This window comes from Macroventuria anomochaeta (genome assembly GCF_010093625.1).
Source record: "Macroventuria anomochaeta strain CBS 525.71 unplaced genomic scaffold BU25scaffold_5, whole genome shotgun sequence".
Classification (NCBI taxonomy): Eukaryota; Fungi; Ascomycota; class Dothideomycetes; order Pleosporales; family Didymellaceae; genus Macroventuria; species Macroventuria anomochaeta.
Genome location: NW_022985366.1, coordinates 575,556 through 597,410, shown reverse-complemented (window position 1 = coordinate 597,410; position 21,855 = coordinate 575,556). Strand labels below are relative to the sequence as shown.

General features: G+C 53.5%; 13 protein-coding genes and 1 non-coding gene across 14 annotated transcripts; 7 read left to right on the top strand and 7 right to left on the bottom strand.

Annotated features, from left to right (window-relative positions):
* The first annotated feature begins 8 nt into the window (after window positions 1-8).
* On the top strand, window positions 9-1,458 carry BU25DRAFT_407707 (uncharacterized protein). The gene has a single exon (XM_033705619.1). The coding sequence runs from the start codon at window positions 242-244 to the stop codon at window positions 1,304-1,306; it is 1,065 nt and encodes a 354-aa protein (XP_033565361.1). The 5' UTR covers window positions 9-241; the 3' UTR covers window positions 1,307-1,458.
* A 259-nt stretch (window positions 1,459-1,717) lies between these two features.
* On the top strand, window positions 1,718-3,421 carry BU25DRAFT_407706 (glycosyltransferase family 58 protein). Its single transcript, XM_033705618.1, has 4 exons — window positions 1,718-1,843; window positions 1,901-2,145; window positions 2,196-2,474; window positions 2,522-3,421. The coding sequence occupies exons 1-4, from the start codon at window positions 1,723-1,725 to the stop codon at window positions 3,137-3,139; spliced, it is 1,263 nt and encodes a 420-aa protein (XP_033565360.1). The 5' UTR covers window positions 1,718-1,722; the 3' UTR covers window positions 3,140-3,421.
* On the bottom strand, window positions 3,134-3,979 carry BU25DRAFT_407705 (nucleic acid-binding protein). The gene is made up of 2 exons (XM_033705617.1): window positions 3,291-3,979; window positions 3,134-3,238 (listed from the first exon to the last, which is right to left on the bottom strand). The coding sequence occupies exons 1-2, from the start codon at window positions 3,599-3,601 to the stop codon at window positions 3,142-3,144; spliced, it is 408 nt and encodes a 135-aa protein (XP_033565359.1). The 5' UTR covers window positions 3,602-3,979; the 3' UTR covers window positions 3,134-3,141.
* A 156-nt stretch (window positions 3,980-4,135) lies between these two features.
* On the top strand, window positions 4,136-6,135 carry BU25DRAFT_225403 (MFS general substrate transporter). The gene is made up of 4 exons (XM_033701365.1): window positions 4,136-4,716; window positions 4,771-4,999; window positions 5,046-5,547; window positions 5,598-6,135. Exons 1-4 carry the CDS (start codon window positions 4,359-4,361, stop codon window positions 6,009-6,011), a joined length of 1,503 nt encoding a protein of 500 aa, XP_033565358.1. The 5' UTR covers window positions 4,136-4,358; the 3' UTR covers window positions 6,012-6,135.
* Window positions 6,136-6,277: 142 nt separating this feature from the next.
* BU25DRAFT_334111 (uncharacterized protein) lies at window positions 6,278-6,931 on the top strand (the record flags this gene model as incomplete). Its single annotated transcript, XM_033702517.1, has 1 exon — window positions 6,278-6,931. The coding sequence occupies one exon, from the start codon at window positions 6,278-6,280 to the stop codon at window positions 6,929-6,931; it is 654 nt and encodes a 217-aa protein (XP_033565357.1).
* A 517-nt stretch (window positions 6,932-7,448) lies between these two features.
* Window positions 7,449-7,536, top strand: BU25DRAFT_t33. Its single transcript has one exon. It is a non-coding gene; the product is annotated as a tRNA-Tyr (tRNA).
* Window positions 7,537-7,771: 235 nt separating this feature from the next.
* On the bottom strand, window positions 7,772-9,902 carry BU25DRAFT_428890 (uncharacterized protein; the record flags this gene model as incomplete). The annotated part of the gene is made up of 2 exons (XM_033708525.1): window positions 7,772-7,788; window positions 7,841-9,902. The coding sequence occupies 2 exons, from the start codon at window positions 9,900-9,902 to the stop codon at window positions 7,772-7,774; spliced, it is 2,079 nt and encodes a 692-aa protein (XP_033565356.1).
* Window positions 9,903-10,286: 384 nt separating this feature from the next.
* Window positions 10,287-12,646, bottom strand: BU25DRAFT_386097 (mitochondrial division protein-like protein 1). The gene is made up of 3 exons (XM_033704386.1): window positions 12,386-12,646; window positions 10,707-12,335; window positions 10,287-10,651 (listed from the first exon to the last, which is right to left on the bottom strand). The coding sequence occupies exons 1-3, from the start codon at window positions 12,494-12,496 to the stop codon at window positions 10,382-10,384; spliced, it is 2,010 nt and encodes a 669-aa protein (XP_033565355.1). The 5' UTR covers window positions 12,497-12,646; the 3' UTR covers window positions 10,287-10,381.
* Window positions 12,647-12,824: 178 nt separating this feature from the next.
* BU25DRAFT_455489 (chorismate mutase) lies at window positions 12,825-13,675 on the top strand (the record flags this gene model as incomplete). The annotated part of the gene is made up of 2 exons (XM_033709944.1): window positions 12,825-12,895; window positions 12,946-13,675. The coding sequence occupies 2 exons, from the start codon at window positions 12,825-12,827 to the stop codon at window positions 13,673-13,675; spliced, it is 801 nt and encodes a 266-aa protein (XP_033565354.1).
* A 257-nt stretch (window positions 13,676-13,932) lies between these two features.
* On the bottom strand, window positions 13,933-15,668 carry BU25DRAFT_225354 (aryl-alcohol dehydrogenase-like protein). Its single transcript, XM_033701364.1, has 4 exons — window positions 15,139-15,668; window positions 14,721-15,085; window positions 14,339-14,665; window positions 13,933-14,284 (listed from the first exon to the last, which is right to left on the bottom strand). Exons 1-4 carry the CDS (start codon window positions 15,351-15,353, stop codon window positions 14,016-14,018), a joined length of 1,176 nt encoding a protein of 391 aa, XP_033565353.1. The 5' UTR covers window positions 15,354-15,668; the 3' UTR covers window positions 13,933-14,015.
* Window positions 15,669-18,031, bottom strand: BU25DRAFT_225353 (uncharacterized protein). Its single transcript, XM_033701363.1, has 2 exons — window positions 17,966-18,031; window positions 15,669-17,919 (listed from the first exon to the last, which is right to left on the bottom strand). The coding sequence occupies exon 2, from the start codon at window positions 17,662-17,664 to the stop codon at window positions 15,985-15,987; it is 1,680 nt and encodes a 559-aa protein (XP_033565352.1). The 5' UTR covers window positions 17,665-17,919; window positions 17,966-18,031; the 3' UTR covers window positions 15,669-15,984.
* BU25DRAFT_333971 (uncharacterized protein) lies at window positions 17,766-18,231 on the bottom strand (the record flags this gene model as incomplete). The annotated part of the gene is made up of 2 exons (XM_033702511.1): window positions 17,766-17,919; window positions 17,966-18,231. 2 exons carry the CDS (start codon window positions 18,229-18,231, stop codon window positions 17,766-17,768), a joined length of 420 nt encoding a protein of 139 aa, XP_033565351.1.
* Window positions 18,232-18,794: 563 nt separating this feature from the next.
* BU25DRAFT_407698 (uncharacterized protein) lies at window positions 18,795-19,399 on the bottom strand. The gene is made up of 3 exons (XM_033705616.1): window positions 19,352-19,399; window positions 19,159-19,289; window positions 18,795-19,082 (listed from the first exon to the last, which is right to left on the bottom strand). The coding sequence occupies exons 1-3, from the start codon at window positions 19,372-19,374 to the stop codon at window positions 19,069-19,071; spliced, it is 168 nt and encodes a 55-aa protein (XP_033565350.1). The 5' UTR covers window positions 19,375-19,399; the 3' UTR covers window positions 18,795-19,068.
* A 289-nt stretch (window positions 19,400-19,688) lies between these two features.
* Window positions 19,689-21,783, top strand: BU25DRAFT_488586 (uncharacterized protein; the record flags this gene model as incomplete). The annotated part of the gene is made up of 1 exon (XM_033711360.1): window positions 19,689-21,783. Exon 1 carries the CDS (start codon window positions 19,699-19,701, stop codon window positions 21,781-21,783), a length of 2,085 nt encoding a protein of 694 aa, XP_033565349.1. The 5' UTR covers window positions 19,689-19,698.
* Window positions 21,784-21,855: the final 72 nt, after the last annotated feature.

The window sequence follows — 21,855 nt, the reverse complement described above, 5'->3', positions numbered from 1 at the left end:
ACGCCTGGTGATTACTGTGGGGTTTGAGTCGCGTCGTGGTGGATGATGTCGTGATGAAGTTGATGGTGTTGCGGTCCCTTCGTCGCGGTGTTGCCTGCTTTACCGCCTCGGCAGAATAGTGCGCTAGTGCGGCCGTTCAAACAAAAGTTCCTGCGGGGACTCGAGCATTGAAACGGCATCGACGTTGACAACCAGAGAAGGGACGGCATATACACCGCTATGCTGCGCAGGTGACATCGATATGGCACCAGAGCTCAGTTCAAACTGGAAGAGGCTACAGGCCCAACTCCAGGCCTCGAAACCCGCAACATCCTCGAAATCTCAGACCTCCACCGAAGAGCCGACCTCATTGAAGCGCAAGCGATCCTTCAAGTCCAACGACAGGTCTACAAGTGTATCCCGGCAATACTTGAACGAAGCCAAAAAACCTGCACCACACAAGTCTCCTGCATCGAGGAAACGGCAAAAGATGGAGGAACCTGCGTCTGTTGGCGCATCAATCAAGCAGCACAATGTCAAGACGCTCACCCGTAGTGTCTCCACACCCCAGCTCAAGCGCACACCACTCATCACATCCGAGAAGGATGCTGCTGTCGCCGACGACATCCTTACACCTCACCCCGACTTCCCCGACATCGAGAACGAGGGTGTCTCCGAGACCGCACTACCCGGCAAATACGTCGCACTTGATTGTGAAATGGTTGGTGTAGGCCCAGAGCCCAACCGCGACTCAGCATTGGCAAGAGTGTCATTGGTCAACTATCATGGCCATCAGGTCTACGACTCCTACGTTCAAATGCCTCCCAAGGTTGAAGTCACCGACTACCGCACAGCCGTCTCCGGCATCGAACCGAAGCACCTGCGCAAAGATGTCGCACGCACATTCGAAGAGGTACGCAGTGATCTCAAGATCCTGCTTGGAGGACGTATACTCGTCGGTCACGCTGTGAAGAATGATTTGGATGTCTTGATTTTGAAGCACGACAAGCGCTTGATTCGCGACACCTCCAAGTTCTCCAAGTTCCGTCAATTGGCAACAAAGGCAGGATGGACACCAGGGTTGAAGATGCTCACACAGAAATTGCTTGGTGTGGAAATCCAGACAGGCGCGCATAGCTCAGTCGAAGATGCAAGAGCTACCATGGCTCTGTTCCGCCTTGAGAAAGACGAATTCGAGAAGGAGATCCGCCAGAAGTATGGTAACGTCAGAATGCTAGCGGCCGCGCCGGAGGCTGAGGCTGACGGAGAAGCCGAGGAGAAGAAGAAGAGGAACAGGAAGAAGAGCAAAAAGAAGAAGAAGCACTAGCTTCAGGCGTGACGGCACAATGTTGATTTTTTCTTGTACAAAAGGATACCCCGAAAAGTTGGCGGGACATGACCATGCATTCATTGGCGTTACTGGCGATAGTATCTGTCGGCTATGTTGTTGCACGGCTTGCATTTGTATTTGGCTATCGACATTACATAGAAGATTTTACAATAGTTCAACCTCAATTATGAAGCAACCCAGAATAATCGGAACACACCAACATGCACCCACTCCGCACCCACCAACTACAACCCTCAAATAATCGCCCAAGCATCGCCCGAACCATTTTTGTCTGAAACGGTTCCCGGTTTGAGTGCTTACAATCTTGAAACCCGAGACCTACACACGTGATCGAGCTTTCTCTATATGACCTCTACTAATCCCAACATCAACGCCACCAAACTCCCGGCGCCATGTCGCTCCTCAGCCAAGCATACGATATCGCCTATAATCCTAGCAACACGAAATGGATAGCGCCTCTACTCCTGGTGGCAGATGCAGCGCTCTGCGGTATCATCATTGATAAAGTTGCTTGTACGCGCCATCACGAGAACACGTGTTCTGGAAGGATTACGACTGACGCCTCAATAGACACAGAAATCGACTGGACAGCATACATGCAGCAGATCGAGATATACCTCAAAGGCGAAAGAGACTATAAGAAGATTGTGGGCGGCACGGGACCCCTTGTATATCCTGGCGCGCATGTCTGGATCTACAAGCAGTTGTACCGGCTCACGGATCAGGGGCGCGACATCCAAAGAGCACAATACATCTTTGCGCTGATCTACCTCGCTACTCTGGCGATTGTGTTCCAATGCTATAGGAAAGCCAAGGTATGTGCTTCTGTTGTTTATGAGAGGGGGGATTAAGCTGATCAAGATAGGTCCCACCGTATGTCTTCCCGCTGCTCATTTTGAGTAAGAGGCTGCATAGCATTTTCATGCTGAGATGCTTCAATGATTGCTTTGCAGTGCTAGGGCTGTGGGCGGCGATTTATTGCTACCAGCGTAATCAGTGGCATTTGGGGAGTTTCTTCTACACCACGGGTCTGAATGTCAAGATGAGTTTACTGTTGCCCTTGCCGGCTATGGGCATCTTGATGATTCAGGCGCTGGGTAGCAGGGAGGCCATTACGCAAGCAATGATCATCTTCCAAGTCTCGGTATGTTGGAACATGCAGATGGTGAATGCATTATCTAATGGTGACAGGTTCTGTTTGGATATCCATTCAGGAAGCAGAGCTTCAGCTATTTTGGCCGCGCATTTGAGTTCACCAGAGCCTTCTTCTACAAATGGACCGTCAATTGGCGCTTCGTCTCCGAGGAAACATTCTTGTCGAAGCCATTTGCGATTGGCCTTCTGGCCGTTCATGCTGGCCTACTGCTGTTCTTCGCCTACACACGCTGGATCAAGCCTTCTAAACGCACACCTCGCAATTTTCTTAAACTTGTGTTGCCCGCCCAGGAACCCAGAGACCAGGACACCATATCGAAGAGGATAACGCCTGACTTCATTATGACGGTTATTCTCACGGCAACCGCTATTGGAATGCTGTGCGCAAGATCGCTGCACTACCAATTTTACGCGTATATTGCATGGACCACACCTTTCCTGTTTTGGAAAGCAGGTTTCCACCCCGTCATCCAGTATGCGCTCTGGGCTGCGCAGGAATGGGCTTGGAATGTGTACCCGAGTACACCGATCAGCTCAGCGACCGTCGTTGGAGTGCTGGCTGTGACCGTAGCCGGCGCATGGTGGGGGACGCGAAACGAATTCGTGGGCGCGACGAAGGGCATCATCGAAGAGGACCATGAGCATACAGAATAAGCTCACTCTTCGTCCGAATCGGAAGGCGGCATCTTCCCAACCGTCGACTCCTCCTCGTCGCTGTCCTCGTAGGCGGGCTTCTTGACGAACTCCTTCGGCCTAGCATAATCAGCACATCGATACATACCCCAGTCGTAGCATTCACACTTACCAGTATGACATCTTCCTCCACGCCTTCTCGTCCCTCACTATGTTCACAATCTCTCCGTCCAGCTTATTATCTCTATCCGCCAACGCAGACGCGTCCACGATGACATAGCTGCCCCGCTTTATCCACACCGTCGAGCGGAACTTGGCCTCGAGCTCTGCGAGAATCGACTTTCCACCAGGCAGCTCAGCGTTGTAGAGATTCTTGCCCTCTGCTTTCACAATGCGCGCGATGAGATGCGAGTCTGGCAGGACATCAGGTGGCGTAATCGTGTCTTCGATCGTGGCAAGTACTTGGCGTTTTGGGCGGCCCATAGTGACTGTGTTGTGCTGGTATAAAATGTATCGGTGTGGTTATACGCGTGTAACTCGTGAAACCGATCAAGAAACCGCAATGATTTTGGAGGGGCACGGGCTCTGCAGGGAAGAAGCCGGCATTCGGTAGTGGCCGAGGAGGTAATTCTCCCCACAGCCGACCTCGCACTATGCGAACGGTTTGGGAAACGCTTCCACAGCCCTTCTAGATATTTGACGCCCTTCTTTACCTCGTACTGCATTTTCAAGCGTCAAGGGTTCGTCGGATAGGTTCCTCTTTGAGTGTTAGATAGGTGTGGATGATCGATGCTGTGTAGCAGCATGCATAATGACCCAGTCATGGAGAGCTCATTCATCCATAGGATCTTCACGGACAGTAAGCATGCAACAATGGATGACTGTCTCACTGGATGAATGTCGGGGGAACGCTCTACCGTAGATACGCGTGCCAGAGAATCTTTTTACTAGTGCGGCTCTCCGCATTAGCAGGCGTATCCATTTATCAGCAACAACACCCGATGACACCCGTGACTGTCGCTCTTTCTAGTCACGGTTATCATGGTCTTCCCTTTGCAGAACGGACCCGCATCCGTTGCCCAAGGCGCTCAGCTTATAGTTCCTTCTCTTCTGCTTGCCTTGGGTAGATTTCCACCCACCGACCTTTACGCACGTAGAGCATTGCACCTTGATTAAAGCTTCTTCAAATCTCCTTGCGTACTTCTGGCTTGGTAAATCTACTAACCCAACGTAAAGCAAGATGGCATCCTCCAGCCTCCATGGCATGTTCGACATCCAATCCGTGGCTCCTACCAATCCTGCACCAACGTACCAGAAGAGTCAAGGCAAACAACCTCATATTGGAGTTCTGCCAGACATCGAGCTTGAACCTATCAAACCTGGCAAAGATGCTAGCCATGGAACCTACTTCGACCAACAACCCAAGACAGGCACCCAAACGCCCAAGACGCCCAATGAGCTTGAGATGAGCTGCCCGCCGGCCCATAGGCAAGACGAAGCGGTCGGCCTAGTACAGACCTGGAATAATCCGCCGATGAACAAGTGGAGGATCTTATGCTGTTGTATGATCTACTTTGGCAATGGTCTCAATGATGCTGGTAAGGTACCGGTTCTCCCATAACGTGGAACATCGAATTTCTAACCATCTTCAGTCGTTGGTGCTCTGATTCCATACATGGAAGCTTACTACCACAACTCCCATACAATCATGTCCCTTGTCTTCGTTGGCAATGCTGTGGGATTCATAGCTGCTGCACCTCTGGTGACATGGGTGTTAGCCAAGCTGGGCCGAGCGAAGACGCTGATATACGCCGAAATCTTCTTGATTGCTGCCTATATCATACTTGTCTGCACTCCTCCATTCCCTCTTGTCATCATAGCGTACGTGACCAGCCTACATTGTCTTTCGGCACTGATTCCTCTACAGCTTCTTCTTCATAGGCTACGGTGCAGCAACTAGCCTTGCTCTGAACAATGTGTTCTGCGCAAACATTCAACCGTCAAGCGCCGTACTTGGAGCAGCTCATGGTAGCTATGGGGTCGGTGGTACTATTGCACCCATCATTGGAACAGCCATCGTCTCGCAAGGCTTGATCTGGTCGCGCTTCTACTTCTTCCTGCTCGGATTACGGTTTTGTTGCGTCGGTTTCGCAGCATGGGCCTTCCACAACTACGAAGAGGACTCGTCTGACACACTCCTTACTGCCCTCGAAATCACAGCCAGCCGACAGAATGCCGCGGCCGAATCTGGATCGAAGATGAAGGAGTTGAAGCTTGCTTTGCAGAACAAGGTCACCATCATTGGTGCGCTATTCATCTTTGCATACCAAGGAGCGGAGGTTGCAGTCTCGGGCTGGATCATCTCGTACCTTATCAATTACAGAGATGGAGATCCGGCAAAAGTCGGATATGTGACAGCTGGTTTCTGGGTATGTTGGAGGAATTCATTCATACAAAGTGTATCGCTAATGTCGCGCAGGCTGGTATCACTATCGGTCGATTTGTTCTGACACACGCTGCACCAAGGATTGGTGAAAAGAACTACGTGGTTGGACTCACTCTAGGCACTATGGCTCTCCAACTGATGGCATGGCTGATTCCCAACGTTATTGGTAACGCCGTTGCTGTTTCTCTGCTGGGCCTCTTACTTGGTCCTGTCTACCCATGTGCGCAGACCATCTTTTCACGCCTCGTACCTCGCTATCTACAAACGACAGCAATCGGATTCATTGGATCTGCAGGCAGCTCTGGAGGTGCAGTTGCTCCGTTTACCACAGGTATTCTAGCGCAAGCGGTAGGAACTTGGGTACTTCACCCAGTAGCGCTGGTGTTATATGGGGCTATGCTTGTATGCTGGTTCGCACTGCCCAGAGTCAACAAGAGGACCGAGTAAGATCGGGAAGACTGATCAACAAAGTCGGTGATCGTAGTTTGTAGTGCCGATGTTGCACGTTGTGGGAGTGGATGGCCTGAAGTTCGACATGACATCACACATCGCAATGTCGGACTTTCCGCACTCTGCGCGACGCTCGGGATCCGAATCACATGCAATACAAAGTGCGACCAAATCCACATAATCTTAACACCTACAAACCCCATAACAGCATTGACAGACACTTTCCACACCAATCAAAGACGCACTACAAACAGACCTTGAGAATGTCAGTAACCCAAGCCATCCAAATCTTCAGCATATCCACCGCCCTCTTCACATCCGGCGGCATAGCCGCACTCTCCGCCTTCGATATTCCCCTGATGCGCTCCCAACCCGCATCGCGCTCTCTTCCCATGCTGCGTTGGCTCTTCAGCCGCGGCTCACACACAGCGCCAACGGGGATCATTCTTTCGTCCACGGGCTTTGCATACCTTGCCTACGCCGCGCTGCCTGCCTCCGCGCGAACACTCAGCAGCGTCTTGCCGCATGTGGTGAAAGGCAAACCAGGCCTCTTTCTGGCAGCGAGTGTACTCTCTTTCTCAACCGCGATGTTCACAAGCGTGTTCATGATCCCCACCAACTTCGACTTGATCAAGCGCAATGAGGATCTTGGGGGAAGCCATAGTGCCGACTCTATCTCATACAGACAATCCATCAATGCGAAACCTCGGACAGCCGAGGAGAGCGTGAACGGCGAGTATGATATCAGCCAGTGGAGCGATTTGAGTGATCCTCAAGAGAAGACGAGAAGAGAGCCGACGAACGAGGAAGAGGAGCAGGTTAGGGGACTGTTGACGAAGTTTGAGAAATTGAACTACGTAAGGGCTCTGTTGATGGGTGCCGGAGGTGTGGTTGGTTTGATCGGGTCGTTGGCCTGATTTTTGTTCATCGTGAGTGGGGGGTCTTCGAGGTCTCCGCCGTGTGTAAGGATATGATGGTTGTACGACTTCAAACGCGTCTACATAGCGAAGTCTCAGCGAATCGAGGATTCAATCAAGACCTCTGCATTACTTTGTGGGATTTACGCACACACAACAGCGACTCTTGCATTGAGGTTCGGAGCCACAGTAGATGTGGCCGCCGAGCGCATCTCGGCGCGCCTAAGGGACCTTTCGATAACAATGAAGCTATTACAGTCGAACGTGATAGACCAAGTACACTAAGCGGGGGATGCACCCGAAGATGCGCGGAATCTCTGCTCGCTTACGGAAGAGAGTCGCTAGTTCTGACTGTGCAGCTGTCAGCCGTCAAATCTCAGCCCCACCGACTTCTCGTGATCTGGTTACCTCAACAATTGCTCATCAGTTGTTGACGTGATGTGTTGACTTACTTTATATTGCAAACCAATGTTTGAATTGACATCAAAGTAACAAGCGCATCCTTCGGGTTGCATTCCTCCGCTTGGTGTAGTTGGTTTATCACGTTCGACTGTAATAGCTTCATTGTTATCGAAAGGTCCCTAGTTCGATTCTGGGAGCGGAGAACAACTATCCTTTTTGCGCCCGTGATGACCTCGGTAGCGATAAAACACCGCGTTGCTGGCGAGCATGGGCGATTGTATCTTTTTGCTGGTGTGCAGGGCTCGTAGTTGTAGTAGCTGCGAAAAGGCTTGTTGTTTGAACAGGGTCGGTATTTATACAATAACGCTACGTCTAGTAGAAAGGTACCGCCGCTGTGGCGATAGAAGAATAGGAAAGGTCTATGCAAGTCGCCCGGGTCTAGAAGTTCATCATATCTGTCGTGTGTTAACCACTCATCCATCAAGTTCAGCGTGAAGCTCGACTTACCACGTCCAAAAAGCGCTCTCTTCGTCCAGTCCATCGCAAGAAGAACCCTTGTCCTAAGACTGACAGACTGCGCAAAGTACACACTCCTCCAGAGGTAAACAGCCAAAAGTCCACCGCTCAATCCATAGCCGTTCCAGTCGAAGATTGCTGCGTTGCCGATGTACGCTAAGCTACCAAGGTGCTTGTACTCAAACGCCTTGTACACAGCATCGTCGATGTCGCCGTAGTCCATATCATTCAGCGCCATGCCCGGAGCCGCCTGGGCGATCTTGTTGAACTTGCGGCCCAGGTACTGACCCTGCTGGTGGGCGCGCTGCGCCGTAGCAGGGAGCGACGTGAGCTTTGAGTCGATCTGGAACAGCAGCTCTCTAAGCTCGCCGAAGTCGAGGGTGCCAGACTTGTCCTTGTCGTACTGCTCGAAGAGCTTATCTAGGCGGCGCAGGTGGTTTGCGGCTTGGGGGAAGCGCTGCTTGACGCGCTTGGCGACGCCGCGCCAGTCGGCGTACGAGATTTGGAGTTTCTCGGGGTCCTTGCCTTTCTCCCAGGCGGTGGTGCGGAGGAAGTTGACGATGTGGTCTGAGACGTTGTTTTGGACTGTTGCGCAGTCGCCGATGGCGTAGACGTCGCCGAGAGGCGAGCCGTTCAGGCGGAGATGGGTGTCAGTCTCGAGGGCGTGCTTGTTGTTTTGGCCGTCGAGCTTCTGGGCAAGGGTTTTGCAGAAGTCGGTCTGCGATACACCGGTCGACCAGAGGCAGAAACCCATGGGGATCTCCTTGGTGACAATCTTCGCATCGTCGCCTTCGCCCTTCTGCGAGTACAAGATCCTGTCGGGTAGAACCTCCTTCACGCGAGCGTTTGTCTGGATGTCGACTGCATCGTGCGCAAAGCGAGTTTCAGCGTACTGCGACAGAGCCTCGTCGTACGTGTTGAGGATGTGGCTTCGGGACTGAATGACGTGAACGGAGATCTCGTTGCGCAGGATGCGCGGGTACTGCTTGGAAAGGTCCTCGTTAAGCATGTCGAACAGCTCAGCCGCAAACTCAACACCAGTGGGTCCACCTCCGCAAACAACAAATGACAACAGCCGCCTGCGCTCCTCATCGCTCGTTGTGGGCAGACATGCGGTCTCCAGGTTTCGGACGACAGCGTTGCGGATCAATCGTGCATCGCTGATATCCTTGAGGAAGTGGCAGTTCTCAAGACCCTTCACGCCGTGGGGGTTCGTGACGGAGCCAACACCAACGACCAGCTTGTCGTAGGGAACGTAGAAACGGCTCTCCTTGCCATCGGCGCCGACAGACGAACACTCGATGAGCTTCTCAGAGAAGTGGATATCCTCAGCCTTCGCCTTGAGGAAGTGTCCATGGACCCTCCTGACGATGCGCCTGACCGGCTCAACCAAAGACCGTAGTTCGAGAGTGCCGACAGTCGCGGACGGCAGCATGGGTGTGAAGAGGAACGTGTTTGAGGGCGAGACGACAGTGACGTGGTATTCATCGGGGTTCAATGTCTTCAGCAGCGCAACGCTACCCCAGCCTGTGCCCAGGATAACCAGCTTGGGCTTGTGCTTGACGGCCTTGTTCTCCGGACAATCGTCATCGTCAACAAAGTGATCGGCGATGGGCAGGTTCTTTGGACCACCCCTTCGCGGGTTCAAGGCCAGCTCTGAGACGGGGATGTCGACCGCATCCGGCTCTTCTTTGTACGTGGTGGCATCGTAGATGAAGAAGGCGACAACGAGGGTGCCACTAACCGCCACAAACGTGCCCAGCCATGCTGCTGTTCGCCATGCGTAACGTGCGAATCGGGAGTTTGGCGAGGGGAGCGGCTTGGACGAGAGCGAGCGGACGAGGGAGGCGTTGTCTTTGCTCAGGCGCGAGCTCTTGAGCGCACCCGAACCCAGCAGCTGGGCGCGTCTTGTTTTCGCCTCGGGGTTGCCATTGCTTGTGAAGAAGGAGCGGTTCAGCGAGAGTGTAGCTTGGGGTACTCGTCTGCACAGCGGCGAGGCTCTGGAGGAGATGTTGGAGACGCGCGACAGCGATGCAGCTTGTCGCGGAAGCATGGCGGCGACCGGAGGTGCAGCTGTCCGGGCAGCGGGATAGAGGTGCAGAAGGGATATAGTAGGGTATCAATTGATGAAAGCTAGATGCAAGATTCAACGCATATCGTAGGAGATAGAGTCAAAGCGAGTGTTGTTTGAGCCTTGTCCTCTTCCAAGGCGAAAAAGCTCGCGGTAGAATTGTTGATGTTGCAGATGCTAAAGCTGACGTCAACGCTCGGATCGGAGCTAGCCAGACAGCGATCCAGCTGCCAGGGAAATCTCCACGCTACAGACTTCAGTGTCGGCACGCGCGTGTGCTTGTTTAGCTCTTCCGCGACCTTCCATCTGGCTTGGTCGCCGCTCCTGCGTGCGAGGTGACATACGACATCCGAGGCAGCCAAAATTGCAGGGTGGACCAAATCGATTCTAGTAGTACAACGCTTGCTATGCCTCAAGATCTAGCCTTGCATACAATATGTACATCTCTTCTTACACGCTCACTAGCACGACCAAACGCCCACAGTGCCATCCTTCCTGCCCTCCACCAGATATCCGTCCTTTATCCTCACCCTCTCAATAACACTCCTCCTACCCTCCTCCTCCATAGCACCAGGCCCACAGTTCCAATGTCTTCCATCAGTCTTGTCGTAGACCTTGACCACATCTTCGCCGGCAGCGGAGACAATGCGGCGGGCGTCGAACATCATGCTTGTGACCGCGTTGTCGTAGGCGTAGGCGTCGTAGATGGATCCTGTGCGGAGATCCCAGATCTGTCGTGTTGTCAGCAACGGTACGCTATGATACGGGTGGGCGGTCGTGACTTACCCGAATACTCCTATCCGCACTCGCAGTAACAAGATGCACATCGTCAAACTGCAGCGCAGTGACCGGCCCTGTGTGTCCAACCAGACTGCGATGCACCTGCCCACTCCTCAGATCCCAGAGCCTGACCATGCCATCCGCGGTACCGCATGCCAGCGCGGCATCGAAGACCTGGATAGCGCCGACAAAGTCCGCAGATGCATCCATAGCTCGGCCAGTCCCGCGCCATTGTCCGTTGTTCGTTGTGTCGGTTGCAGATGCTTGCGCGGCAGCCCATAGCACATCGAGAGTCTGTACGCAGCGCCCCTTGACGAGGTCCCACTGCCGGAGCGTCTTATCTGCTGACCCAGACACGAGTGTGTCGCCACGGAAATGGAGGGCCGTGACTTCATCGACGTGAGATTCGAGGGAGAACATGGGGCAGTCTTGCATAATCGTTGGCGGAGGAGCGGGCGGCGCATCCGCAGAGTTCTCGAAAGCGAGGCCGTCGTCGTCGTCGTCGTCGTCGTCGCCGGGCTTGTTTATCCGGTTGTCGAGGGGCGCGTACTCGGCTTTGCTGAGGTCCCAGAGGCGGATGGTAGCATCCATTGATCCTGTTGCGACAATGTTCTCTTCGACTTGCAGGCAGCGCACTGAGGAGAGATGGCCCTCGAGCATGCCAATGCAGCGCCCAGCGCTCAGATCCCATACGCGCACGGTGTCGTCCAGCGATGCAGTGACCAGTGTTCCCCACGGCGCGTCAAAGTCGAGAGCTGTGATGGTGTCGTTGTGTGCGGGTAGCTCCTTGATCTTCGATCCTGGCTCGAGGTGTTCGTGTAGAATCGGCATCGATATGCGCCGTATCGGTCGTTTGACGTGCTTCTTCGATTTTGGACTGGGGAGTTTCTTGTAGATCGACTCAGACATGAAGCTATCCTCTGCTCCCGCCTCTTCTTCTGCAGTCGACGGCCTCTCAGGAGACTTGGGCGCAAGCGCTGCTGCGTCGTCCAGCTCCTCCTGCAGGTCCTCGATTCTGTTGTCCACGCCCAGCAGATCCTGTTCAAGCTCAGCCTCCTCAATCTCCAGCCCTGCCAGACGATCCAGCGTCATCTTGCGCAGCGTGTTCAGATTCGCGATCTTGTTGTCAATCTCAAGAATCTCAGCCACACACATGTGTTTCCGCACGCCCATCATCTCCAGCCGGTGGCTCATACTGTGCTTCTGGTTCTTCAGCTTCTGCATAGACGGCGGCAAACTCGCGTCCTCGTCGCCAAGCTCCTCCCCAATCAGCCTCTGCCCTCTGGCATTGCGCTTGCCATGCTTCGAGCCCCTGACCGGCTCATCTGGCAGCGAAGCCTGGAACCCTTGGAACAGCGAGAACTCACTGGTGTCCTCGGGGATGTTGTGCAGGATCTCGTCGGGGATGTACGACAGCGCTCGCTGCTGGATCTCGGGGACGGAGATTCGCGAGCGCACAATCTCGCGGGGCGTGGTGTTGGCAAAGGAGAAGACAGAGCGCTGCAGCATGGGCCGTCGGATTTCGCGGTGGAGCTCTCCGAGGGCGTTTTGGTAGTGCTGGGCGACGCCTTCGGTGCCTATGAGGCTGCTGGCGGTCGCGGTGACTTTGCGGCCAAAGGCTTGCAGCTGGCGCGTCTGGCGTGGTTAGCATCGCTGTGTGTCGTGTCGCTGTGGGGAGCATATACATCGGGCAGATTGTCTATGAGGCTCGCATCCTCGTGCTCGGGCGGTATCAAGGGCCGCGGGCTTGTTGATCTCCCACGCCCGGGCGAGCCACGGCGGGCCGAGGGTGGCATGCGAGCAGCTGTGAAGGGATGCGCACGTGAGTTGGTGTGGTGAGGGCTTCCGCTTATGCCATGGTCGCGTATTCGTATGCGGTGCGTGGGGGTCTCGATGGCCGGTGTTGCGCGTGGTCGTGTGTAGACTCGGGGGGGGGAGGCGTTTTGGATTGCGGAGCTCAGACTTCAACGTTGGTCGGGAGTGGAGCGGCCTAGGTGCGTCATCCCAGCGCTCTCACATAGCGCCGACCTCGCTCGGGCTTATGCTTAGCTGCGCGCCAGTCACCATGCCCTCAATCCTCTGTATACACACAAACACTGTCACTACAGATAGTACCTCGGCACCATGGACGCAGCAATTGACCTCTCCGACGCCTCCAAGGCGCTCGACCTCGCCAACATCCGCTTCCAGCTCATGTCCTTCTCCCCCCACGCTCCACTTGCAAACACTCACTGACACGGCGCAGCCGGCTCGAAGACACAATCACCTTCCACCTGATCGAGCGCGTCCAGTTCCCCCTCAACGCCACTATCTACGTCCCCGGCGCTGTCGACATCGGCGACCCCTCGCTCTCCTTCCTCGACTGGATGCTGCGCGAACAAGAACGCCTACAGTCGCTCGTGCGCCGCTACAACTCTCCCGACGAGTACCCCTTCTTCCCGGACGTGCTGCAAGAGCCCATTCTCAAGCCTCTGCACTACCCGAAGATCCTGCACGAGAACGAGGTAAACGTAAACAGCAAGCTGAAGGACTGCTACACCCAGCACATCCTCCCCGCTGCGTGTTTGCAGAAGGCCGGCGGCGATAGGGGGGAGAGCCAGGAGAACTACGGCAGCGCCGGGACCTGCGACGTGCTGTGTCTGCAAGCCCTCAGCCGGCGCATACACTTCGGGAAATTCGTAGCCGAAGCCAAATTTCAGAAAGAACCTGAGCGATTCGCTGCTCTGATCAAAGCCGAAGACCGCCAGGGGATAGACGACGCGATCACAAACGCTGCAGTGGAGAAAAAGGTGCTGGAGAGACTGCGGCTCAAGGCGAAGACGTACGGTACCGATCCCGATTTGGCGGCCGATGGGGTGAGCAAGGTTAATGCGGACGCGGTTGTGGCGATGTATAAGGACTGGGTTATTCCGCTGACGAAAGAGGTCGAGGTGGAGTATTTGATGCAGAGGCTCAGGGGGACGAAGTGGGAGTAGAGTTCTACGGCAAGATCTGTACCGTTTAGTGTCGAATATGCGCGGCGTATCGAGGATGGCGAATACGCACCGCGTGTGTGGGTGGGACTTGAAAGACTGGTTCGCTTGATACACTGGGCTTGTGACTGCCCGACTAGATGGGCGAGTAGTGGTGAAGCGTACGGACTCAGGCATCCCACAGCAGTTGCATCAGCAGCAACAGCAGCAACAGCAGCAACAGCGGCAACAGCGGCAACAGCGGCAACAGCATCGATACTAGGACAGCGAGTGTAGAAGGATTGCTATCATTCTTCATAATAACACCATCTTGAACTTCTATCTATGCTCGTCCACGCTTCCCCTACTGGTTCCTCCCATACCCCTGCAGTCCATGCGGCTTAACCGGCTGCTGATGCGGCGGCACCTCCAGGTTGCCAGCATACGCCAGCAGTCCAACATCTGCGCTGGTCTTGTTGGTGTTGTACTTGCTTCCACCGAACTCGAAGAGGAAGTTCATCGGGAAGCCGACCTCGAAATCGACCGCCGAGTCGATCTCCTCGATCTCCTGCGCACCCAACTCAATACCAAGCGCCTCGATATTGCCCTTCAAGTGCTCAATCTTACGACCGCCTACAATGGGATAAGTATAGGGCAACGCATATGGGCGTATTTTGAACAACTTACCGACGATGGGATAAACGTACGGATATTTACTTCGTACGTAAGCAAGCGCAATCGATGTGATAGCCGTGTTCTTGCTCTTCGCAACAGCCTCAAGCTTCTCGGACACCTTGATGTGCTTGTCGGACGCAGGGCCAAAATTGCGGCCTTGCTCATTGTTCTCGCGCTTCTCCTTAGTGGTAAAGTTTCCACCGCCCAGAGCGCCCCAGGGACACAGTGCCATGCCCTCGTCGCGCGCCATGGGGATGATTTCGCGCTCGAAGTCGCGTTCCGCGGCCGACCAGCGACCTTGGTACACGGAGAAGGGGCGGAGGCCGTGGTCGCGGGCGTCTACACATTGTTAGTTGCGTTGATGATGGTGAGTGGGGAGAAATTGAGGGCTTACATTGGTTGGCTTTGCTGACAACCCACGCGGGTGTGTCACTCACACCAAGGTATAGTACCTTGCCTCTCTGCACCATGTGGTTAAGCGATTGCATCAGCTCAGGAATGCTTGTGGTGAAGTCCCACCAGTGGACGTAGAGCAAGTCGATGTAGTCGGTCTGGAGCTTCTTGAGGGACGCCTCAAGCGAGAGGTGGAGCGACTTTGTCGAATTACCGGAGAAGTTGGCAGCTTGACGGGGCCTAGTTTTCGGGTCTGGGTAAAGAGTTGTGAACTTTGTAGCCAGAACAATCTCAGCACGGCGACCGCGCTCTTGCATCCACTCGCCGATCCAGGTCTCGGACTCCTCGTTCTGGTAGTTGTTGGCACTGCAATTGTGTTAGTCCACTGACGACCTCCTAGCTTGGGCTGTGATGCGTACGTGTCGATGAAGTTGCCGCCCTGGTCGTAGAAGAAGTCCAAGATCTCAAAGACAGTCTTCTTATCGCACTTGCCCATCGCGTCACTCCATGCATCACCGAAGTTCATCGCTCCGAGACAAAGCGGTGAGACGCGGACACCGGCGGTTGGGGAGAGGACGCGCTGGAAGTCGAGCAGCGACTTCGCTACCGGAACATCGCCGAAAGGAGAAGGCATTTTGGTTGCTCAATTGGTTTTTGGGGATGTTTGGTGAAGTGTTTTTCTTAAGCTCGAGAAGCTTGCAGTTGACGGCAACGTTAAGGCGGGTGCCGCTTCCTCTTATACGCTCCCAGCTCTTTCCAGCGATCTGGCGTGCTCATGACGTCTAGCGGGCCATCGGGGTCCATTCTTCGTCCGTTGGGCACTTCTCGAAGTTGCTGTCGCCGACGAATGTCGGGCAACGGAGACGCTCCTCAAAGTGACGCATGTGCGGAAGCTGCGGCGTTAGCATCTTAGGTCCGAGGTTCCGCTGCCGGTGGCGTGCAATTTGTAGCAGACCACGTCTTGATAGCAAGGTTGCGGTGTTTGCACAATGGACAGATGCTCGGAGGAGATAAGAATTGGATGTGTATCAATTGTTAATTCATGTTGATTTGGCAGGCGTAGGCATGGGTATGGAAGGAGCAGCTCGCTAGTGGTCAGCAACGTGCATGTGCTGCATGCCGTTCTCGGTTTCGGTCTTTCTACGCTTTTCTCACTTGTAGCTTTCGACGATTCAGTTTTCATGATTAAATCCCGTCTGGGGTGACCTTTTACTAGATGGACCAGGACTCAACTCTGCGATACAGGATCCACCTCAGAAGAGCCCTCAATCGCTTCCGTAACCCTCCTCAAAGTTCAGCAGTCCCTGGTACTCTTTTGCAAGCTTACTCGAGTCATGCGACGCGGTCGAATCGTTTGACGTATTGCGTTTGTGTCCTGGCCCATACACGGAACTCACAGAGTCAGTTCTGCTGAGCTCGTCTGTTACTACAAATGGACGGTACGCTTTGTACGTTGATGCGGTAGCCTCTTCTGACGAGGCATGCAGACTATCGGAGTTCGTAGATTGCGGAAATGCGTAGGAAGAGTACCTGTAAGCGTTCGTTTGACGTGTAGAGAAATCGAGCATTGGCTCATATGAGGTCTCAGGATGGCTAAGTGACTGACGATGGACATGTATGCCTGGTCCGCCAGCCACTAGACTGGCCGGAAGTGATTCGAGCCCGAGAGGTGCGGACATTGTGCGCGGGTTAGGCGGTCTGATAGCAGCCTGGCCATTCGAAGCCGCATGATCTTGAGATGTGCGTTGCTCTACAGGTGATGGCACGATGGAATTGGCTGGTAGTTCGGCGGTGAAAGCAGGTTGTGATGGTGCCGTCGCGTCAAGCTCGAAGACAAAAGCTGCTTCTGTTTGGGGCGGAGGAGCATACTGGTGGTGTCTCTGATGTTGAGCTTGCGGCTGTATGGTATGTTGAGGCTTCTCAAGGCCGCCATGTATTCCTTCAGGGCCGACCAAATGGAGCCTTCCACGCGGCGGGGCACTCTCTCCTTGAAAGTACTGCTGGCAAGGTACTTCCTCTCCTTGAGGACGCACAACATGGAGACTTCCCTTCTGAGATTGTATCCCCTGGATTGGCGTTCCTGTCGAGTCTGTTCTGGTAGAATCTGTACGATTTGTAAGAGTCCTCTGACCCAGCGAAAAACCTTCATTGGTATCTTGGGTGTCATTTTTTGCTCTGATGCATTCAGGCTTGAAACCGCCTCCATACTTAAGTTGCGAGCTCGTGTGGGCTTGTTGTGAGCTGGTCGAAGATGGTTGGCTTGGCGCATGAGTGACATGAGGCATTTCGTGATGCTGCTGTAGCTCGTTTGTAGTCTTTCTGGCATCTTGAGCGCTAACGTGTGAAACAGGTGCTGTGTTGTGAGCAGCCATCAGATTCGGCATGGACTTGCGTGCTCTTCTGGTAGCAGCCACCGCTGAGACTGATTGAGGCTTTGCAAAATTCACACACTGAATTCCCTCTATGTGAGGCAATCGTCTCAGGTCCTGGAGGTGATCCATCGATTGTAGTCGTTCGATTTGAGTTGCTTGATGATCCGATTTGCCACTGCTGCTACTTCTCTGTCCGCTGGCGTTTCTGTATCGTGAGCGAGGGGCCTTTGTATCACTGTCTTTCTCTGACACTCGCAGTTCCTGGCGGACGGGTTTCGGGATCTGCGGTGCTGGCGGCGTTATAGCCATGATCGGTGGCGGTTCGGTGTCTAGAAGTGTTCGATAACACAGGCGTTGGTCCTCTGTAGGTAGTCGAGAAAAGAATGAGGTGCCTAGAAACAGCTCTTTTACTTCTTGAGTGTTGAGCTGTGAGCGAATTCGTTGCACCTCCACAGTATCGCTCTTGCAGAGGTACAGGATGTCCTTCCTGGGATCCCATAAGAGGTCAAGAGCCTTGCAGTAAGCTAGCATGGAAGCCATCAAATACCGTATGTTCAGACTCTTAAATGTCATCTGCTGACCACCGGATGTTTTCAAGCCCACCAGGATCAGATTTCTGATAAGGGCACCAACTGTTGGAGTACCACACGAGCCTGGAACCTGTCAATGTTGGACTAGAATATGGCTATGGTTAACAACAGACCTGAAGGTGCCAGATTCAGCTCGATACTTGAATTTATCGTACAACCTTGATCCTTGTACTCTGGACCAGTCCAGACAAGTATCTTGAATGGAAGAAGTGGATTCACGCCTGTTGGCAACCGAACCCTGAGTCATCAGCAGCTGTGAACAAATGCGAGCAGACGAAGCATACCGCTGGTCAGATTCTAGTTTGGACTTGAGTCGCTCGAAGTCCTTGTCATCGTAAGCGATGTGGAGGTCAGGCATCTCGCGTTTGTATCCCAGACACAGCATCGACAACCCGCCCATAAAGCCCCATGTGAATTTCTTAGCATCAAAGAGCGCCTGAATATGGTTTGCAGCCGCTAGAACGTTGACCCTTGGTGGCAGGCATTTCCCTTGCTTCCTCTTATAGGCGTTGAAATCATCCACGTTGTAGTAACTAGCAGACTTCGCCATATTGGTAAGCAAGATCAAGATGCTTGCCCGCTAGTATGACAGAGGCGGTATGAAATAGCGAAAGCCTCACGGCCGCTGTCTAGAGACTGTCTAAGTGCTGTTGAGGTCGAGGTAGAATCGTCATGGGTTTGCGATGCCGGTGGCGTGCACAATGCTGTTGTTATCCGGGTGTCGAAGTCTCTTCAAAGCTGGCGCATCGTCGTATTATAAGCACACAGCGCATTGCGAGGCTTAGCAGCATGTTCACACTCATATTTCGTTACTTCGTACGGGAGGTGGCTCCTCCGATTGGTCTGAGCTGAAGTGGATGACAGCTGACAAGTGCGGTGTAAATGCTTGCGGCTGGGAGGCTGAGGCGCTTGTCCAGGTGCTTAGAGTGTCAAGTGTAAAAGGCACAAGATTCTTCCGCTGCCCCGTCGAGTGTAGACAACATGAACGGTATCCAAGTCATGGTACCGAATACCTCGAACGTTGAGTGGAGTGTTTGGTTGGTGGTGAGGCTGTGGATCTGTGGTCTATTCTTAGTGATTTCGCGTAGGCCGCAGCGTTTCAAGGTGAGCTGTGCAAGGGCTAACTGAACTGAGTAAGCCACTCCCAGGATTAGATCTTGAGCTTCAAGAATCACGAAAGCTCTGGTTGGAAGATCTCTGACACGATTGTGCTCTTCCGAAAGCATACATGAAGTTGAGACTTGTTCAATGCAGGCATTAGGGCACTATACTGTCAACGTTGTGTACAGAATGATCACCAACAGCAACGGAGTTTCTGTGTGAACTTGCTCGAATCCGTTCAAATTATTCGCGTGATATGATCGTAAGCCGTAACATTGCTTATCATTCAAATGCCACCGCCTGGAGTAAGAGTCAGCATTGCCACAACGACAGGCCGTGGCCGTTGACCAACAGGGCCTCATGAAGTACCATGTACCTGATCTGTCCACCGTCACACTGTAATCACCAGCAGCTCTCTCCCTCTGCTTCTCCGCCAACGATTTTGACTTGATCATCAAGTAACCTCCACCAAGCGACATCGCTGTGATGAGAGTGAAAGTGCGTGGACTGTGGAGGCAAGTTAGTCTTCCTAAAGCGGACAAAAGCTCCCGACAGACGCGAGAACGTACGTGAGGACCCTAGGGTAAGGCATTGATGCAATTCAAAAGTCTTGTGCAAGGCTCTATTTATTCACGAGGAGGTCTTCGGTGTGTTTTAAAGATTGAGGTGTTGTTGAGAGAGTTGTTGCCTCCCAAAGCCAGTCGCGTGTCCATGATGTGAGGCCTTGATTCTCGTTTACACCCCCGCTCCCTTCCCGCAAAAAGATCCAGGCTTCCGTCAAACCCTGTCGCATCTGAACCAATAATAATCGCTGTAGCTCCGCTCGCTACCGCCAATGGCAGAATTTCGAACTTTTTGTGTCGCGCTTTCCTTACACAAGATTCACTGAAGACCTCCCGCCTCCACCACCGCCATAATGCCACTCCCCAAGCGACAAACCATTCCCGTGAAGAGCGCAAAAGCCGAGAAGTCTGCGAAGCCTTCAAAGCCTGCAGGCTCAGGCGACTCTCGCTTTGCCAACTTCGAGAGCGACGCTCGATTCAGGCTCCCGTCGAAGAAGCACACTAAGACCAAGCTCGATCCTCGATTCTCGCGGCTACGGAGCGACCCAGACTTCTACAATAAGGCGACGGTAGACAAATATGGTCGAAAGATCTCCAAGGATGCTGGGAAGAAGGCTCTTGAGAGGCAGTACGAAGAGAGTGACGATGAGGAACCTGAAAACCTTCAGGCTGAGAAGCGGGACAAGTCAGTATTGAAGGAGCTGGAGAGAGTGCAAAAAGAGGGATACGACCCTATTCGCGACGGTGGACTCGAGAGTTCATCGGATGAGAGTTCTAGTGACGAGGAAGAGGAGGAGGTTGAGGAGCAAGTGGAGTTAGCTGGTGACGACAATGAGGTGCCTACTGGAGAAATTTCTTCGCGGTTAGCGGCAGTCAATATGGACTGGGACAACATTCGTGCGAGCGATATAATGGCTGTCGCAAACTCATTTGTACCAGCAGACGGGCGCATTATGAATGTGGTCATCTATCCCAGTGAGTTCGGCATGGAGCGCATGCAGCGTGAGGAGATCGAAGGACCGCCACGAGAAATTTTCGCATCCACCGCGAACAAGAACGAAGATAGCATCACAACACTAAACGACGATTCGGATGCGTCCGATGTCGAAGACGACGAACAAGTTGAGGACTTGCAGCAAGGCGAAAACGGCGAAGAATTCGACTCGACGAAGTTGCGAAGCTATCAACTCGATCGTTTGCGCTACTACTACGCAGTCATTACCTGCTCCTCGGCGACCGTGGCCAAGTCTATCTATGACAACCTAGACGGGCGGGAGTACTTGACCAGTGCCAACTTCTTCGACCTCCGATTCGTACCAGATGGCACCGAGTTCGACCAGGATCCCAATGACGAATGCACAAAGCTGCCGGACGGCTACAAGCCAAATGAGTTCACCACAGATGCACTCACGCACTCGAAAGTCAAGCTGACTTGGGATGCCGAGGACACAACACGGAAGGAAGTACAGAAGCGCGCATTCTCAAGGAAAGAGATTGACGAGAATGAGCTTAAAGCATACCTCGGTAGCGACTCAGAATCGTCTGAGGATGAAGAGGAGGTAGCTAAGACGGACAAGGCTGCCAGCCTACGAGCAGCTCTAGGTCTTGAGGCTCCCAGCAAATCGTCGAAGTCAAAGACAAAGTCTTCTTCGAAACGGGACCGTGACTTCCCCAAGCCTGACGGAGAGATGCAGATTACCTTTTCTGGAGGTTTATTGGGCGAGGGCAAGGGTGGCTCGGTCTTTGAGAACGAGATCCCGCTCAACGAGACTACGATCGAGAAGCACATCCGCAAGGAGAAGGAGAGGAAAGCTAAGCGCAAAGAGAGGATGAAGGCGAAGAGAGAGGGACGTGACCCTGACGCTGAAGTTGAGGAAGTTGCAACAGCCGCGGCAGGCGACGATCCGTTCAACGACCCCTTTTTCGCCTCTGACGGCGAAGACGTCGAGAAGGCAGAACGGAAGGCAGAGAACAGGTCGAAGCGAGCGAAGAAGCGCGAAGAGAAGGAAGCAGAAGAGGCCGTCAATGCAGCGGAACGTGCTAAGCTTGAGCTGCTCATGGCTGACGACGAGGACAACAAGATCCGGCACTTCAACATGAATGAGATCGAGAAGGCTGAAAAGGCGAAGAAGAAAGGCAAAAAGGGCAAGAGAAATACTCCGATCGTGGAGGACAACTTCAAGATCGATACAAGTGATCCTCGTTTTGCGAAGCTGTACGAGAGCCACGAATTTGCTATCGATCCAACAAATCCAAGGTTCAAGGAGACATCTGGTATGAAGGCTCTGCTTGAAGAGGGCCGTAAGAAGAGGAAGCAGGGGAGAGAAGGCGACGAGCCTGAGAGACAGCCTAAGAAGTCGAAGAAGGTCGACGAAAGTGGTGATGTGGATATCAAGAAGCTGGCTGCACGCGTCAAGGCGAAGAGCAAGCCGATATAGCCGTGTGATAGTTGCACTTATTGACAAGATACCCTTATCTACCTCCGTGGTGCCAATAGTCTAAGTACCTCC